Below are 18579 nucleotides of genomic sequence, written 5' to 3'. Positions count from 1 at the left end.
GTGCCAAGGCTCAGTAAGATCAGTCCTCCACATCCAGTACAGGTAGAAATCCCAGGGCCAACAGAATGCAAACATAACCCACTCTCATGGCATCAACAGAACACACTGGACGCCACGAATGGAGCAGTTGAACGGGGCGCCGGAGTTTGAAGTTCGATTCTGACATCATCTGTAAGGAGTTTGTACGTCCTCCTCGTGAATCTGAGGATTTCCTCTGGGTGCTCCAGTTTCCACCCACAGTCCGAAGAAGTACCGGTTAGTAGGTTAAATGCGCGTGATAATTTGTCCCATGATTAGGCTAGGGTTAAATCAGTGAGATGCTCATCGAAGGGCCTATTCTGTGCTGTATCTCTAATCAAATAATCCTTTTTAATCAACTGAGTGATACTCGTCTAATAACTTAGTAGAATTTTGTTAATACTTTGCTTTCTTGCCTAGGGCAGATGTTTAATTAGATCCTTTTTAGTGCATCTTTCTGCATTCAAGACATGTAGAGAATGCCTGTAAACTGCTGGAATACTACTCATGGTTTAATTGTGCCACAGAATTTCCCCCTATTTAACAATAATTCTGTTTATAGCAACATGTACAAAAGGTGCACTTCCCGACTGGCCAGAAGAGGATCAGAACAAACTCAACAGTTGATGGGCACATTAGAACTGATTCAACAGTTGATGGGCACATTAGAACTGATGCAACAGTTGACAGGTACACAAATGATCCGGTGGAAAGTTCAGCTCCCAGTATTTGGAGATTAAAAAAATATTCAAAGCTAAATGATCATCTTCCAAGGGATCCACACAGAGAATTGGCTTGATGCTGTAGAGTATAAAGGGCAGTTACACTCAACAGCATCAAGGCAATAGTCCTTTTACAGAATACAGAAGTTGTATTTGTAGTATGTCATTCCATTAAAAATTTCATACAATACCTTAAGTCATTTGATTTGTAATGATTGTATTTTAAAAAACATAGAAACATAGAAAACCTACAGCACAATACAGGCCCTTCGGCCCATGATGCTGTGCCGAACACGTCCTTACCTTAGAAATTACCCAGGGTTACCCATAGCCCTCTATTTTTCTGAGCTCCATGTACCTGTCCAGGAGTCCCTTAAAAGACCCTATCATATCCACCTCAACCACCACCGCCAGCAGCCCATTCCACGCACTCACCGCTCTCTGTATAAAAAAAAAACTTACCCCTGACACCTCCTCTGTACCTACTTCGAAGCATCTTAAAACTGTGCCCTCCTGTGCTAGCCATTTCAGCCCTGGGAAAAAGCCTCTGGCTATCAACATGATCAATGCCACTCATCATCTTGTACACCTCTATCAGGTCACCTCTCATCCTCCGTCGCTCCAAGGAGAAAAGGCCGAGTTCACTCAACCTATTCTCATAAGGCATGCCCCCCAACCCACGCAACATCCTTGTAAATCTCCTCTGCACCCTTTCTAGTTTCCACATCCCTCCTGCAGTGGGGTGACAAGAACAGAGCACAATACTCCAAGTGGGGTCTGACCAGGGTCCTATATAGCTTTAACATTACCTCTCAGCTCTTGAACTCAATCCCACAGTTGCTGAAGGCCAATATATCGTATGTCTTCTTAACCACAGAGTCAACCTGCACAGCAGCTTTGAGTGTCCTATGGACCCCAAGATCCCTCTGATCCTCCACACTGCCAAGAGTCTAACCATTAATACTATATTCTGCCATCATATTTATAGTCATACTTTAGTGATCCCGAGGGAAATTGGTTTTCGTTATGGTTGCACCTTAAATAATTAAATAGTGCTAAAACCATAAATAATTAAATACTAATATGTAAATTATGCCAGGAAATAAGTCCAGGACCAGCCTATTGGCTCAGGGTGTCTGACCCTCCAAGGGAGGAGTTGTAAAGTTTGATGGCCACAGGCAGGAATGACTTCCTATGACGCTCTGTGTTGCATCTCGGTGGAATGAGTCTCTGGCTGAATGTACTCCTGTGCCCAACCAGTCCATTATGTACTGGATGGGAGACATTGTCCAAGATGGCATGCAACTTCAACAGCATCCTCTTTTCAGACACCACCGTTAGAGAGTCCAGTTCCATCCCCACAACATCACTGGCCTTATGAATGAGTTTGTTGATTCTGTTGGTGTCTGCTACGCTCAGCCTGCTGCCCCAGCACACAACAACAAATATGATCGCACTGGCCACCACAGACTTGCAGACTGACCTACCAAAATGAACCACCTCACACTTATCTGGGTTGAACTCCATCTGCCACTTCTCAGCCCAGTTTTGCATCCTATCAATGTCCTGCTGTAACCTCTGACAGCCCTCCACAACTATCCACAACACCCCCAACCTTTGTGTCATCCTTCCACTTCCTCATCCAGGTCATTTATAAAAATCATGAACAGAAAGTGTCCCAGAACAGATCCCTGAGGCACACCACTGGTCACCAACCTTCATGCAGAATATCACCTGTCTACAACCAATCTTTGCCTTCTGTGTGCAAGCCAAATTCTGGATCCACAAAGCAAGGTCCCCTTGGATCCCATGCCTCTGACCTTCTCAATGAGCCTTGTATGGGGTACCTTATCAAGTGCCTTGCTGAAATCCATATATAATGCATCTACTGCTCTACCTTCATCAATGTGCTCAGTCACAACCTCAAAAATTAGTGAATCAGGCTCGTAAGGCATGACCTGCCTTTGACAAAGTCATGCTGGCTATTCCTAAACATATTATGGCCCTCCAAATGTTCATAAGTCCTGCCTCTCAAGATCTTCTTCATCAACTTACCAACCACTGAAGTAAGACTCACTCTATAATTTCATGGGCTATCCCTACTCCCTTTCTTGAATAAGGGAACAACATCCGCAACTCTCTAATCCTCCCGAACCTCTCCCGTCCCCATTGACGATGCATAGATTATCACCAGAGGCTCAGCAATCTCTTCGTTCACCTCCCACAGTAGCCTGGGGTACATCTCATCCAGTCCTGGAGACTTATCCAACTTGATGCTTTCCAAAAGCTCCAGCACGTCTTCTTCCTTAATATCTACATGCTCAAGCTTTTCAGTCCACTGTAAGTCATCCCTACAATCACCAAGATCCTTTTCTGTAGTGAATACTGAAGCAAAGTATTCATTATGTACCTCTGCTATCTCCTCCAGTTCCAAACACACTTTTCCACTGTCACACTTGATTGGTCCCATTCTTTCATATCTTATCCTCCTGCTCTTCACATACCTGTAGAATGCCTTGGGGTTTTCCTTAAACCTGCTCACCAGGTCCTTCTCATGGCCCCTTCTGGATCTCCTAATTTCATTTTTATGCTCCTTCCACTCGCCTTATAATCTTCTAGATCTCTATCATTACCTAGTTTTTTGAAACTTTCGTAAGCTTTTCTTTTCTTCTTGACTAGATTTTCAACAGCCTTTGTACACCACGGTTCCTGTACCCTACCATAACCTTCCTGTCTCATTGGAACATACCTATGCAGAACTCCACGCAAATATCCCCTGAACATTTGCCAATTTCTACCGTACATTTCCCTGAGAACATCTGTTCCCAATTTATGCTTCCAAGTTCCTGCCTGATGGCTTCATATTTCCCCTTACTCCAATTAAATGCTTTTCTAACCTGTACAATGCTATAGTAAAGGAGATAGAATTATGATCACTATCTCCAAAATGCTCTCCCACTGAAAGACCTGACACCTGACCAAGTTCATTTCCCAATACCAGATCAAGTACAGCCTCTCCTCTTGTAGGCTTATCTACATGGTGTCAAGAAACCTTCCTGAACACACCTAACAAACTCCACCCCACCTAAACCCCTCTCTAGGGAGATGCTAATCAATATTTGGGAAATTAAAATCTCCCATCACAAGAACCCTGTTATTATTGCACCATTCCAGAATCTGTCTCCCTATTTGCTCCTCTATGTCCCTGTTATGACTGGGTGGTCTATAAAACACCCAGTAGAGTTATTGACTCCTTCTTGTTTCTAACTTCCACCCACAGAGACTCAGTAGACAATCCCTCATGACTTCCTCCTTTTCTGCAGCCACGACACTATAGGCTGATTTATACTTATGCGTAGGCTCTACGCCGTAGCCTATGCAAGTGGCCTACGCCATTGTGAGCATTTATACTTGTGCGTTGGTGTGTCTGCGTCACTCTGTAATTCACCGCCAAAACACTAGTTGGCCATGGGGTTTCTATGCCACAGTGTTGAGTTTCTTTGTGTGGACAGGGCCAACGAACTTAACCTGTTCTTTAACAGATTTGACGTTGTGACCCCTGCCCATCCCCCACATGAGCCATCTGCTGTCGGCCCCCAACCAACACATATTCCACTCTCCCCTCCTACCCCTCCTCACAGTCCCCCACCCTGCTCTCATGATTATACCCCTCCCCCACACAAAACCACCATGGTGGGCTTCACAGCTGAACAGGTGAGAAGACAGCTGGAACGTCTCAACCCGAGCAAGGCTGCAGGACTGGATGGTGTCAGTACCAGGGTGCTCAAAGCCTGTGCCCCTCAGCTATGTGGAGTACTTTGCCATGTATTCAACATGAGCCTAAGGCTCCAGAGGGTTCCTGTACTGTGGAAGACGTCCTGCCTCGTCCCTGTGCCGAAGACTCCGCGCCCCAGCGGCCTCAATGACTACAGACCGGTGGCATTGACCTCCCACATCATGAAGAACTTGGAGAGACTTGTTCTGGAGCTGCTCCGGCCTATGGTCAGACCACACTTAGATCCCTTCCAGTTCGCCTACCAGCCCCAACTAGGAGTTGAGGATGCCATCGTCTACCTGCTGAACCGTGTCTACGCCCACCTGGACAAGCCAGTGAGTACTGTGAGGGTCATGTTTTTTGTCTTCTCCAGTGCGTTCAACACCATCCGCCCCGCTCTGCTGGGGGAGAAGCTGACAGCGATGCAGGTGGATGCTTCCCTGGTGTCATGAGTTCTTGATTACCTGATTGGCAGACCACAGTACGTGTGCTTGCAACACTGTGCGTCCGACAGAGTGATCAGCAGCACTGGGGCTCCACAGGGGACTGTCTTGTCTCCCTTTCTCTTCACCATTTACACCTCGGACTTCAACTACTGCACAGAGTCTTGTCATCTTCAGAAGTTTTCGGATGACTCTGCCATAGTTGGATGCATCAGCAAGGGAGATGGGGTTGAGTACAGGGGGACGGTAGGAAACTTTGACACATGGTGTGAGCAGAATTATCTGCAGCTTAATGTGAAAAAGACTAAGGAGCTGGTGGTAGACCTGAGGAGAGCTAAGGTACCGGTGACCCCTGTTTCCATCCAGGGGGTCAGTGTGGACATGCTGGAGGATTACAAATACCTGGGGATACGAATTGACAATAAACTGGACTGGTCAAAGAACACTGAGGCTGTCTACAAGAAGGGTCAGAGCCGTCTCTATTTCCTGAGGAGACTGAGGTCCTTTAACATCTGCCGGACGATGCTGAGGATGTTCTACGAGTCTATGGTGGCCAGTGCTATCATGTTTGCTGTTGTGTGCTGGGGCAGCAGGCTGAGGGTAGCAGACACCAACAGAATCAACAAACTCATTCGTAAGGCCAGTGATGTTGTAGGGATGGAACTGGACTCTCTCACTGTCGTGTCTGAAAAGAGGATGCTGTCTAAGTTGCATGCCATCTTGGTCAATGTCTCCCATCCACTACATAATGTACTGGGTGGGCACAGGAGTACATTCAGCCAGAGACTCATTCCTCTGAGATGCAGCACAGAGCGTCATAGGAAGTCATTCCTGCCTGTGGCCATCAAACTTTACAACTCTTCCCTTGGAGGGTCAGACACCCTGAGTCGATAGGCTGGTCCTGGACTTATTTCATAATTTACAGGCATAATTTACATATTACTATTTAACTATTTATGGTTCTATTACTATTTATTACTTATGGTGCAACTGTAACGAAAACCAATTTCCTCCGGGATCAATAAGGTATGACTATGACTAAACAATGGCGACTGAAACTGAGCGCATCATGTTAGAGTTGGAGCTAATAAATGTTGAACAAGAGTTACTTTTATTGAAATTACTGCAACGTAGAAAAGAGAGAAGACATCAGAGGAGATGGTGTGTACGACCACTGAACGGATTGAGGCAGAAGGAAGGTGAATTTTCTGTGCTTGTCCAACCACTGAGAGACATGGATGAGGAAATGCATTTCAAATACTTTTGGATGTTGGCAGGTAGATTTGACGACTTGACGAGAAGTAGCAACTGGAAATGCGCAGGAGAATATGCGATGCTACCAAGTGGACCAATCACAGTTGTTGCAGTCTGTGTCGCCGCGACGCGTAGTTACATTTTTGGGGAGGTGCGCGTCAGGCTACAGCTATGCCATACCTACGGCGTAGATTCGACGCAGAAGTGTCACGTCCCCACCTTTTTTACATCCCTTCTCGTCCTTTCTGAAACATCTAAGGTTTGGCACTCTAAGTAGCCATTCCTGCCCCTGAGCCATCCAGGTCTCTGTAATGGCCACAACATCATCGCTCCAAGTACTGATCCATGCTCTGAGCTCATCTGCTTTGTTCATGATACTCCTTGCATTAAAATAGACATATCTTAAACCATCAGTCTGAGCACATCCCTTCTCTATCACCTGCCTATCCTCCCTTTCACACTGCCTACAAGCTTTCTCTATTTGTGAGCTAACCGCCCCTTCCTCTGTCTCTTCAGTTCAGATCCTACACCCCGCCCCCCAGTAATTCAAGTTTAAACTCTCCCCTATAGCCTTTGCAAACCTCCTCGCCAGGATATTGGACCCCTCAGATTCGAGTGCAACCCGTCCTTTATGTACAGGTCACACCTGCCCCAAAAGAGGTCCCAATGATCCAAAAATCTGAATCCCTGCCCCCTGCTCCAATCCCTCAGCCACACATTTATCCTCCACCTCACTCTATTCCTATACTCACTGTCACATGACACAGGCAATAATCCCAAGATTACTACCCTTGTGGTTCTGCTTCTCAGCGTCTTTCCAAACTCCCGGTAGTCTGTTTTCAGGACCCCCTCCCTTTTTCTACCTATGTCATTGGTACCAATATGTACCACGACCTCTGGCTGTTCACCTTCCCACTTCAGGATATTGTGGATGCAATCAAAACATCCTGTACCCTGGCACCTGGGAGGCAAACTACCATCCGTGTTTCTTTCCTGCATCCACAGAATTGCCTGTCTGACCCCCTAACTATAGAGTCCCCTATCACTGCTGCCTTCCTCTTCCTTTCCCTACCCTTCTGAGCCACAGGGCCAGACCCTGTGCCAGAGGTGCAGCCACTGTTGCTTCCCCTAGGTAGGTCATTCCCCCCCAACAGTACTCAAACAGGAGTACTTATTGTCAAGGAGTACAGTCACTGGGGTAATCTTTAGTATCTGACTCTTGCCCTTCCCTCTCCTGACTGTTTACTTACTTACCTGTCTCCCGAGGCCCCGGTGTGACTACCTGCCTATAGCTCCTCCCCATCACCTCCTCACTCCCTGACCAGTTGAAGGTCATCGAGCTGCATCTCCAGTTCCCTAATGCAGTCCCTAAGGAGCAGCAGCTCAACACATCTGACACCCAGTACAGAACACCAGCCCCACAGACATACTTCCTATTCCTATTCTTCACAAGTAACTTACCCCACCTTGACCCGTTATCACCGAAGCCCCTTTGAGCCAAAGCCCTCCTACTCTGACTCCCACTCCTCTGGCGCCTGCTCTAAGCTGTCTTTTTAAAATTCTTCCCACTAGTCTAACTCGCTGATGTCCACGCACCTGCGCAGTTGTGCCTCGATTTATGCCAGTTATTTGGTTTTAATAAACTTTTTAAAAGTGTTTAGAGTTGTGTTACACTGTGAGTGTTAGCTTATTTTCCCCACCTGAATGGGTTCAGGCTGAGCACTGACAATGGCTATAGAAAAACGATCTAAGGAAAACTACTAGTACCTGAGGAGCAATGTTACTAAAAGGCCATGACTTGGGGTTATCACTTTTTTATCCGCAGCTTTATAATTGTGACGATGAGATGCTTGTTCCTTGTTCAATAACCTTAGCATGAAGCAACACATTTGTATCAAGGGCTGAATAGTTATTCATTATCTACATCCTATCAGCAGATGTGCATGACTGGAATACCTTGCTTCTTGCAGTTTTAAATTTGCTGTTAGAGTGCATGGCAAGAGTTCAGTTGTAGAAGTAGAAACAGGCCAGGGAGCATAACCCTCCTAGAATTCTGCACATTCTTTACAAGATCTGTACAGAGTTTTCTCACTTATGGCAAACCTTGTGCGTTGTGATCATTTTATCATCCCACACACACCAACAGATAGTCTTATAGAAAATACACACAGAGCCCAACAAGGAATTGTGAAAATTATACCACTGTTAAAGAAAAGGTACAGTTTTCAGAAACACTTTCTGTGCCTGAACACAATCAATAACATTTTAACAATAGTAGTCAAACACAATGACAAACTTGCAAGAACCAGCTCAACAGTGATGACTTCAGGAAGTTTGAGACATAATTAGGTCTCACACATCGCAATACTTTGCTGGCCGTGCACCCTGATGAAGTGTAGAGGTTAACACTAAAGAAAGTTATCTGTGTTCATGCCATAGCCAAATGACAGAAGTAATAATTTGGCTTGCTTCTTACGTAACTACAGAAGAGCTTCATTTTCAACAACAGAAAAGCTGCCAACTATCTATCCAGGAGATAGGCAATCAACATTTGTGCAAGTGTGATAAAGCCAAGAAAAGTGTCACAGACTCAGCCAGCTCCCTCCCCACTATCGAGAATATCTTTAGAAGGTAGTGTCTCAAGAAAGTGCCATCCACCATTCAGGGTGGTGACGTCCATCACTAAGTATCTCAGCAGCATCTGAGAATGTCTGGCACTGACAAACATTCCATGGTCAAAGTCACTTAGATCACATTTCTTCCCATCCTGATATGTGGTCTGAACAATATCTTGATCACGTCGCATGCCATTATGCATTGAGTTGCTGCTACATGATTGACTGATTAGATATCTGCATTAACGAGCAAGTGTACAGGTGTACACTGGATGTATTTAGTGGCTTGGCTCCCATTGTCTTCACCCATGGGTTCAACGCTCTCTGGATGAAAACATTTCTGTTAATATATCCTGAAACTGTTACTTGTAGCTCTAGACCCCTGGCCTCTAAAAATTCGTTACATTTCAATTAGATCTCTTATTTTTATTAATGCAAGTCTAGTCAACCTGTTTTCTCTTCAGATGGGAATCCCACCATTGCATGCCCTCAATGGCAAAGCGAGACAAAATACTCCAAGTATGGTCTCATCAAAACTCTGTATGATTGTGGATAAGAACCACATAAAATTGTATTTATGTTATGAACTGCAGATGACAGTGTGTAACTGTTTCAACGAGAACAACTGTAAACTTGCCTTGCAGCACACATTGTCCTTTGAACAAGTCCCTCACTGTCTCATATGGATATCTTTTTACAGATAATTCCCCGTGGTGCACCTGATTGACGTCTGAAGGGTTGCAAGAAGAAAACAAACTACTTCTCTAAAATAATTTTTCAGGCAATAGCTAACTTTAACTTTCAATAAATACCAGCCATTTTGGGATATTTTAAATTTCCAAAAGGCATTTCAGTCAGCATCACGATGGCTACTGAACTCCTGATCCTATACAACCTTTCTAATTCAAAAATCTAAATCTCCAAAACTAAATTGAATCTCAATTTCAATTTTTTCCCTGTATTTACATATCAAAATTTTAAAATGCAAAAAAATGTGATATACTAGCAAACAGAACTGAAGTGAATACAACAAAATGTATCTGTAAATGCAAAGCTATCCGTTTTCAAAATGAGTTAGACTCAACAGCACACATAAAAGTTGCTGGTGAACGAACGCAGCAGACTCAACAGAATGTGCAAATATGGTGAGGTGTGTTGCAAGAATGTACTTGAACAAACCGATTGAGTAATCTCAGAAATCCTAAACTGCAGATCAGTTTCAGAAACAGAATTGAATGTCAAATGTTTTTGTACAATTCCCGTTCGTGATTACTTTGTTCCAAAATACAAAACAGTTAGGAAGCTGACCAAGAAATTCTGATAGACTGAAGCTTAAATAATTACGGAGCAGCAGATCATCACTAAGTTTCTATTGTTGACTGTGACTGCAAGTTTAGGGGAAGGGGTTGGTAGCATCTGAATACCATGCTGGTACTAATGATCTACAATGTGATGGTGGCTGAATACCAGGGGCCGCTGATGCTTTGTTGTGAGGGTGGAAACGGTAGCGTTAGCCGGCTTAAGACAAGAGTGGTCAAGTGAAGCACTATGCCCGCAATGCGGAATGTGATGGGTTATGTTAAGGAGATCATAGGATCATGGGTGGTAAGAGACTGGGCCTCGGGAAACTGTCGAATCATGAGCAGGTTGGACACCAGTCCTAAAGTGGGTGCTGGCAGGACAGGGCCGATTGGAGATGGAAACTGGTGGTAGATCTCTAAGTATAATGGACTTGTCTGGTAGGGGTTCCAGCTCTACACTGCACTGACAAACCCAGGTTGCTCCAGCAGCAACATCGAAGGGCGTTTACTGGACAATATGGTCCAGCTTCCCTTCAGAGCTCCAAGGGGAGTTTCCTATGGGAATAATCCATTTCAGAAAGCAGGAATACAAGCATGGCTCATGACTAGAAGAGTCTTGTGTAACACAACACCGTCTGAAAATAGCTGAAATCATGTTTCACTCCAGAAAAAAAAGTTCTATTTTCCCCAGCATTGTGCAGTTTGAGGTGGTGTCATATGATTGAATTTCTGGACTGTATTGTCCTTTGTTAGGACGTTCTTCAAAACAACAGCTTTATACACATCCTAACAGTAACATTTTTCACTGCTGGACCATTATACAATTGTCATAGAATTGGACTGTATTTTAACAAACTTTTATTTTAAAATTACAGATGGTCTCTTTTGCAAAAGTTCCTAGATGGTGGTACATATAACCCGGAACATGCTTTGGACTTCTCTGGCAGCGCTTGGGGGAAGATACATGGTAGAATGTGTGGACGGGCTGAATTTGTAAGGCATTAGGTATTAGCATGTGTATGGAAGCTTAAACGATGGGTGATAAAATGATTGGCATATCGGGGCTTAACATTTGAAGCAAATTTGTAAGGAGGTCCACGATAAAGGTCTAGAACGTTAAACATACACATTGCAGCACTTATCACGGAGCACCTTTTCAAAGAACGTGCTATCACGTACACATAATAGGCGCTTTAATTTCACAAAGATTAGCCGTGCTTTTGTAAACAAAAAGGTGGGGGGGGGGGTGACAACCATCCCGCAAACACGCTCACCCGAAAAAAAACACAAAGCAGTTTCCTGATTTGAAGAAATAACGTTGCAAAAGGCTAAGGGTTTACAAGGACGAACGGCTGCCTTTCCGCGGCATCTAACAATGTTTCCATTTATTCCATCTTCTACATACTTATCGTGTTCCAGGTTCTGGGCTGGAAGATGGCTTTCTCTTGCGGGCGCGTAGTCCCAGACCTCTTCTTTGACTGCGAGGTAATAAACTCGGGTGACAGAATCTGCCAGCTCGTAAAGACTGACGAACAGAAGAACACGGACAGGACCCATGCTGTCACTTGCTCTGAAACATTGTACAGTACAACTTCCTTTCGCCAGAGCCACACTCAACCAACTCTCACTGAAAGCTCGTCCCCTTTCCTCGCGTCAGTGGGTCATGTGGCTGTCTGAAACTAGTGAGGCATTGACTGCCACCTGGAAGGGTCAGCCAATCCTTCTGTCTAGGGAGTATGGAATGTGCTAGAGTGGGTTATTTCAATGTGTTGTCAGTTTCCTGTTGACCAATCATGCAACGGCTTTGATTTGTTGAAAGTGGTGATATAATTCATCTTCTTGCATGTAATGTGGTAAATTAAACATTTTTAATACAGGATTAGATGTGACTTTAGTTATTATTAAATTTTATCATTTTCCCTTTCAAAATATATTAATTGTGAAAAGTTATGCAATTGTAAAATGTCTGCCATTTCATTAGTGTACCTGCCTGTGTACCAAAGCAGCTGTGAGACAACTTGTAGCGCCAACAGACTCGCAGGGATGACGGCAGGGCAGCACTGGCTGGAATTCCTGGAAGAAATTCAGAAGGCACAGGATATATCCAGTACCTTTCAAAGAGGGAGAAGTATTCTAAAGGCAACTGTGGCTAAAAAGGGAATTCAATGCCAACATAAAGCCAAAGAGAGGGCATATAAGAGAGCAAAAAATTGTGGGAAGTTAGAAGATTGGGAAGCTTTTAAATACCAACAGGAGGTAAGTAAAAGAGTCATTAAGAAGGTAAGGATGGAATACAAAAGTAAGCTAGCCAATACTATTAAAGAGCATCGCAGAAATTTCTTCAGATACATAAAGTGTAAAAGAGAGGTGAGAGTGGGTATCGGACCACTGGAAAACGATGCTGGAGAGGTAGTAGTGGGGGACAAGGAAATGGCAAATGAACTGAATAATATTTTGCATTAGTCTTCACTGTGGAAGACGCTAGCAGTATGGTGGAAGTTCCAGGTGTCAGGGGCCATGAAGTGTGTGGAGTTACCATTACTAGGAAGAAGGTTCTTAGGAAACTGAAAGATCCGAAGGTAGATAAGTCCCCTGGACCACATGGCGTACACCCCAGAGTTCTGAAAGAGGTGTCTGAAGAGATTGTGGCGGTATTAGTGACAATCTTTCAAGATTCACTAGATTTTGGAATGGTTCTGGAAGGCTGGAAAATTGTAAATATCACTCCACTCTTCAATAAAGGAGAAAGGCAGAAGAAAGGAAGATTATAGGCCAGTTAGTCAGTTGTTTGAGGATGTTGGAGTTGATTGTTAAGGATGTGTTTGGGGTACTTGGAGACACATGATAAAATAGGCCATGGTCAGCATAGTTTCCCAAAGGGAAAATCTTGCTGACAAATCTGTTAGAATTCTTTGAAGAAATAACAAGCAAGATAGACTTAGATTTTCAGAAGGCCTTTAACAAGGTGCCACACATGATGCTGCTTAACAAGCTATGTGCCCGTGGTATTACAGGAAAGATTCTAGCACGGTTAAAGCAGTGGCTAATCGGCAGGAGGCAAAGAGTGGGATAAGGGGGGGCTTTTCTCATAGGCTGCTGGTGACTAGTGGTGTTACACATAGATTTGTGTTAGGACAAATTCTTCTTACATTATATGTCAATGATTTGGATGATGGAGTTGATGGCTTTGTTGCAATATTTGCAGATGATAGAAAATAGATGGGGGGGCAGGTAGTTTTGAGGAAGTAGAGAGACTACGGAAGGATCTAGATTAGGAGAATGGGCAAAGAAGTGGCAGATGGAATACAGTGTCGGGCATTGTTTGATCATGCACTTTGGTAGAAGAAATAAAAGGGCTGACTATTTTCTAAATGGAGAGAAAATACAATAATTTGAGGTACAAAAGGACTTGGGTGTTACTTTGTAGGCTGAGTCGGTGCTGAGGAAGGCAAATACCATGTTAGCATTCATTTCAAGAGGACTAGAATACAAGAGCAAGGACGTGCTGTTGAAGCTTCATGGTGAGACCTCACTTTGAGTATGGTGAGCAGTTTTGGGCCCCTTATCATAGAAAGGATGGACTGAAACTGGAGAAGGTTCAAAGGAGGTTCACGAAAAAAGATTCCAGGATTGAATAGCTTGACATTTGAAGAGCATTTGATGGCTCCGGGTCTGTATTCACTAGAATTCAGAAGAACGAGGGATGATCTAATTGAAGCCTATCAAATGGTGAAGGGCCTTGATAGAATGGATGTGGAGAGGATGTTCCCAAATATCGATTGGCATCTCCCTAGAGCAAGGGGATTAGATCAGGTGGAGTTTGTTTGGTGTGTTCAAGAAGGTTTCTTGACACAATATGTAGATAAGCCTACAAGAGGAGAGGCTGTACTCGATTTGGTATTGGGAAATGAACCTAGTCAGGTGTCAGATCTCACAGTGGGAGAGCATTTTGGAGATAGTGATCATAATTCTATCTCCTTTACAATAGCATTGGAGAGAGATAGGAACAGACAAGTTAGAAAAGCGTTTAATTGGAATAAGGGGAAATATGAAGCTATCAGGCAGGAACTTGGAAGCATAAATTGGGAACAGATGTTCTCAGGGAAAGGTACAGAAGAAATGTGGCAAATGTTCAGGGGATACTTGTGTGGAGTTCTGCATAGGTACGTTCCAATGAGACAGGGAAGTTATGGTAGGGTACAAGAACTGTGGTGTACAAAGGCTGTAGTAAATCTAGTCAAGAAGAAAAGAAAAGCTTACAAAAGGTTCAGAGAGCTAGGAAATGTTAAAGATCTAGAAGATTATAAGGCTAACAGAAAGGAGCTTAAGAAGAAAATTAGGAGAGCCAGAAGGGGCCATGAGAAGGCCTTGGCAGGCAGGATTATGGAAAACCCCAAGGCATTCTACAAGTAGATGAAGAGCAAGAGGATAAGGCGTGAAAGAATAGGACCTATCAAGTGTGACAGTGGGAAAGTGTGTATGGAACCAGAGAAAATAGCAGAGGTATATAATGAATACTTTACTTCAGTATTCACTATGGAAGAGGATCTTGATGATTGTAGTGATGACTTGCAGCAGACTGAAAAGCTTGAGCATGTAGATATTAAGAAGGAGGATATGCTGGAGATTTTGGAAAGAATCAAGTTGGATAAGTCGCCGGGACCAGATGAGATGTACCCCAGGCTACTGTGGGAGGCGAGGGAGGAGATTGCTGAGCCCCCGGCGATGATTTTTGAATCATCAGTGGAGTCGAGAGAGGTTCCGGAGGATTGGAGGGTTGCAGGTGTTGTTCCCTCATTCAAGAAAGGGAGTAGAGATAGCCCAGGAAGTTATAGACCAGTGAGTCTTACTTCAGTGTTGGTAAGTTGATGGAGAAGATCCAGAGAGGCAGGATTTATGAACATTTGGAGAGGCATAATATGATTAAGAATAGTCAGCATGGCTTTGTCAAGGGCAGGTCCTTGCCTTACGAGCCCGACTGAATTTTTTTGAAGATATGACTAAGCACATTGATGAAGGAAGAGCAGTAGATGCAATGTATATGGATTTCAGCAAAGCATTTGATAAGGTACCCCATGCAAGACTTACTGAGAAAGTAAGCAGGCATAGGATCAAAGGGGACATTGCTTTGTGGATCCAGAACTGGCTTGCCCACAGAAGGCAAAGAGTGGTTGTAGACAGGTGATATTTAGGAGCCGAGAGGTAATGTTGCAGCTATATAAGACCCTGGTCAGACCCCACTTGGAGTACTGTGCTCAGTTCTGGTGGCCTCACTACAGGAAGGATCTGGAAACCGTAGAAAGGGTGCCAAGGAGATTTACAAGGATATTGCCTGGATTGGGGAGCATGCCTTATGAAAACAGGTTGAGTGAACTCGACCTTTTCTCCTTGGAGCGATGGAGGATGAGAGATGACCTGACAGAGGTGTATAAGATGATGAGAGGCATTGATCGTGTGGATAGTCAGAAGCTTTTTCCCAGGGCTGAAATGGCTGCCACAAGACGGCACAGGTTTAAGGTGCTTGGGAGTAAGTACAGAGGAGATGTCAGGGCTAAGTTTTTTACGCAGAGAGTGGTGAGTGTGTGGAATGGGCTGCCGGCGGTGGTGGAGTTGGAAACAATAGGGTCTTTTAAGAGACTTTTGGGTAGGTACATGGAGCTTAGAAAAATAAAGGGCTATGGGTAACCCTAGTAATTTCTAAGATAAGGACATGTTCGGCACAACTTTGTGGGCCAAAGGGCCTGTATTGTGCTGTAGGTTTTATATGTTTCCGTGTAATCTAAAGGGGGAGGAAGTGTAATGTATGGAGCTATTTCTTTTAGAGCAATGACCCCCACCCCCCTCCCAGCACTATGTACTGATCTGTTGTCTGTGTGCATGCACTGTTGTCTACACATACACATTGTTCTCTCTCTCTGTCTCTCTCACTGCAATGTGAATACACCAGTTAAAGACATCACCCTCGTGTGTGCTTGTATTTAATGTATATGTAGTTGTGCACAGACATAACAGCGAGAAAGATTGATGAAGATAGAACATGGATGTTGTCTCCCTGGATTTTAGTAAGGAGTTTGACGAAGTCCCTCCTGGGAGGTTAATCCAGAAGGTAATGATGCATGGGGTCCGCGGTGACTTGGCTGCTTGGATTCAGAACTGGCTTACACATAGAAGACAGAGGGTAGAGGTTGAAGGGACTTGTTCGAGCTGGAGGTCTGTAATTAATGGTGTTCCACAGGGATCTGAGCTGGGACCTCTGCTGTTTGTCATGTATATAAATGACCTGAATGAAAATGTAGATGGGTGGGTTAGTAAGTTTGCAGATTATACCAAGATTGGAGTTGTGAATAGTGTAGAAGACTGGCAAAGAACATAGTGTGACATAGATCAGTTGTGGATATGGGCAGCGAAAAGGCAGATGGATCTTAAATCAGATAAATGTGAGGGGTTTCACCTTGATCGGGCAAACACAAGGAGACAGTACACTGTTAAGGGCAAGACCCTTAACAGTGTTGCTCAGCAGAGAGATCTTGGGATCCAAGTTCATAACTCCATGAAAGTTGCTACGCAGGTCCATGGGGTGGTCGAGAGGGCTTATAGAATGCTTGCTCTTATTAGTCAAGGCAATGAGTTCAGAAGTAAGGAGGTTATGTTGCAATTTTATAAAACTCTAGTTGGGCCAATCTGGAGAATTGAAAACAGTTCTGCTTGCCCCACTACTGGGAGGATGTTAAGGCTTTGGAGAGGGTGCAGAAGAGGTTTGCCAGGATACTACCCGGTTTAGAGGGTATGTGCTATCATGAGAGGCTGGACAATCTTGAGTTGTTTTCTTTAGAGCAGCGGAGGATGAGGGAAGATCCGATAGAGGTTTATAAGATTATGAGAGGCATAGATAGAGTAGACAGGGAGTATCTTGTTTCCCAGGGTAGAAATGTCTAATACCAGAGGGCATGTGTTGAAGGTGAGAGGGGGTAGGTTCAAAGGGGATGAGAGGGGTTTTTACTCAGAGAGTGGTGGATGCCTGGACTGTGCTGTCTCATATGGTGCTGGAGGCAAATACATTCATCATCATCATTAAATGCCGTGCCCAGTTTGAGCTTTGACTGCCATGGCCCACACACTCCTGTCTTGGGTCAAGTGGATCAATTCATTGGTATTCCTTTCCAGTTCTCTGGCTGCTGTCTCCATCATCATTTGTCTTTGTCTTCCTCTTGCTTTCTTCCCTTCAATCTTTCCCATAATTACCGTGCATTCTAACTCCTCTTTCCAAATCACATGTCCAATGAAGGTACATTGCCTTTTCATGATTTCATACATCATTTCTCTTCTTGTGTTTGCTCTGTTCATGATATCCTCGTTAGATACTCATTTCGTCCATGATATTCTTTGCATCCTCCTCAAAAACCACATCTCTGCTGCTACAACTCATTTCCTCATGTTACTACATATTGTCCAACATTCTGAGCCATATAACATAACTGGATAAACGTAACATTTCAGTACTCTGAGGTGGGTTGTCATGCCTAGTTTAGTGTTGGTCAGTATACTCTTCATTCTCGTAAAGGTGTCTTTTGCCATCCCTATTCTTCTTTTGATGTCCAAGTTGCACCTGCCATCTGATGTCACCCAGCTTCCTATGTAGCAAAAGTTCTGTACTTGTTTTATGTCTTCCCTGTTTATTCTCAGCCTGCAGATAGGATTCTCCTTCTTTTTGGTTATCACCATACATTCTGTCTTTTTGCAATTGATAGATAGACCCATTTTTGCACTTTCTTCAACAATTATATCAATTAAGTTAGAGGCTTTTAAAAGATGTTTAGATAGGCGTATGAATGTGAGGAAGATCGAGGGATATAGACATTGTGTAGGTAGAAAGGATTCATTTTTTGAGAGTTTTTGATTTACTTTTTAGCTGATTTGACACATTATCGTGGGCTGTTCCTGTGCTGTACTATTCTATGTTCAATGAAAGTGGATAACTCATTGCATAAAATTGGTAAATAGTTTAATTATTGCATGGTTGTATTTCTTTCTTAAAGAAGCAGGTTGTGAGTGTGTGTGTGTGTGTGTACTGTATATTTTAATGTTAATTGGCGTGTGTCACAGGAAACATCATTGTACCAAGATACAACTGTCCATTTGAGAGTAACTGCCTTCAATGTTAGAGCCTGAATTTCTGACTTTATTTGCTCATATGTGGTCTAACACAAAAGAAAATCACAGACAGCGTAGTCAGTCTTGCAGGTGAAGAATAGTGGGGCTAATAACGAGTAAACAGAGTTGTGGATTGTGCTAAAAGGGCAGCACAAACAAAGCCTGAAAGTAGAGACATGAAATGCAGTATAATGACACCGACACTTCACTCGTTATGTTATAGGATACACCTGTTGTAATATAAACTGCATTAATAGAGACGTGAAATGCAGCATGATGACACCCGAGACTGCAGGAATT

General features: G+C 43.8%; 1 protein-coding gene across 2 annotated transcripts in view; it reads right to left on the bottom strand.

Annotated features, from left to right (window-relative positions):
• LOC140200288 (ferroxidase HEPHL1-like) overlaps positions 1-11776 on the bottom strand; it is a 79048-nt gene extending 67272 nt beyond the window's left edge. For both annotated transcript variants that reach the window (XM_072263392.1, XM_072263391.1), the window contains exon 1: positions 11534-11776. In XM_072263392.1, the coding sequence (XP_072119493.1) occupies positions 11534-11685 (152 nt within the window). In that variant the 5' untranslated portion in view covers positions 11686-11776. The remainder of the gene's footprint in view (positions 1-11533) is intronic.
• Positions 11777-18579: the final 6803 nt, after the last annotated feature.

The sequence above is a fragment of the Mobula birostris genome, chromosome 7 (assembly GCF_030028105.1).
Source record: "Mobula birostris isolate sMobBir1 chromosome 7, sMobBir1.hap1, whole genome shotgun sequence".
In the NCBI taxonomy this organism is placed as follows: Eukaryota; Metazoa; Chordata; class Chondrichthyes; order Myliobatiformes; family Myliobatidae; genus Mobula; species Mobula birostris.
Note: the sequence above shows the minus strand (reverse complement) of the source record. Positions and strands in the feature narration are given on the sequence as shown.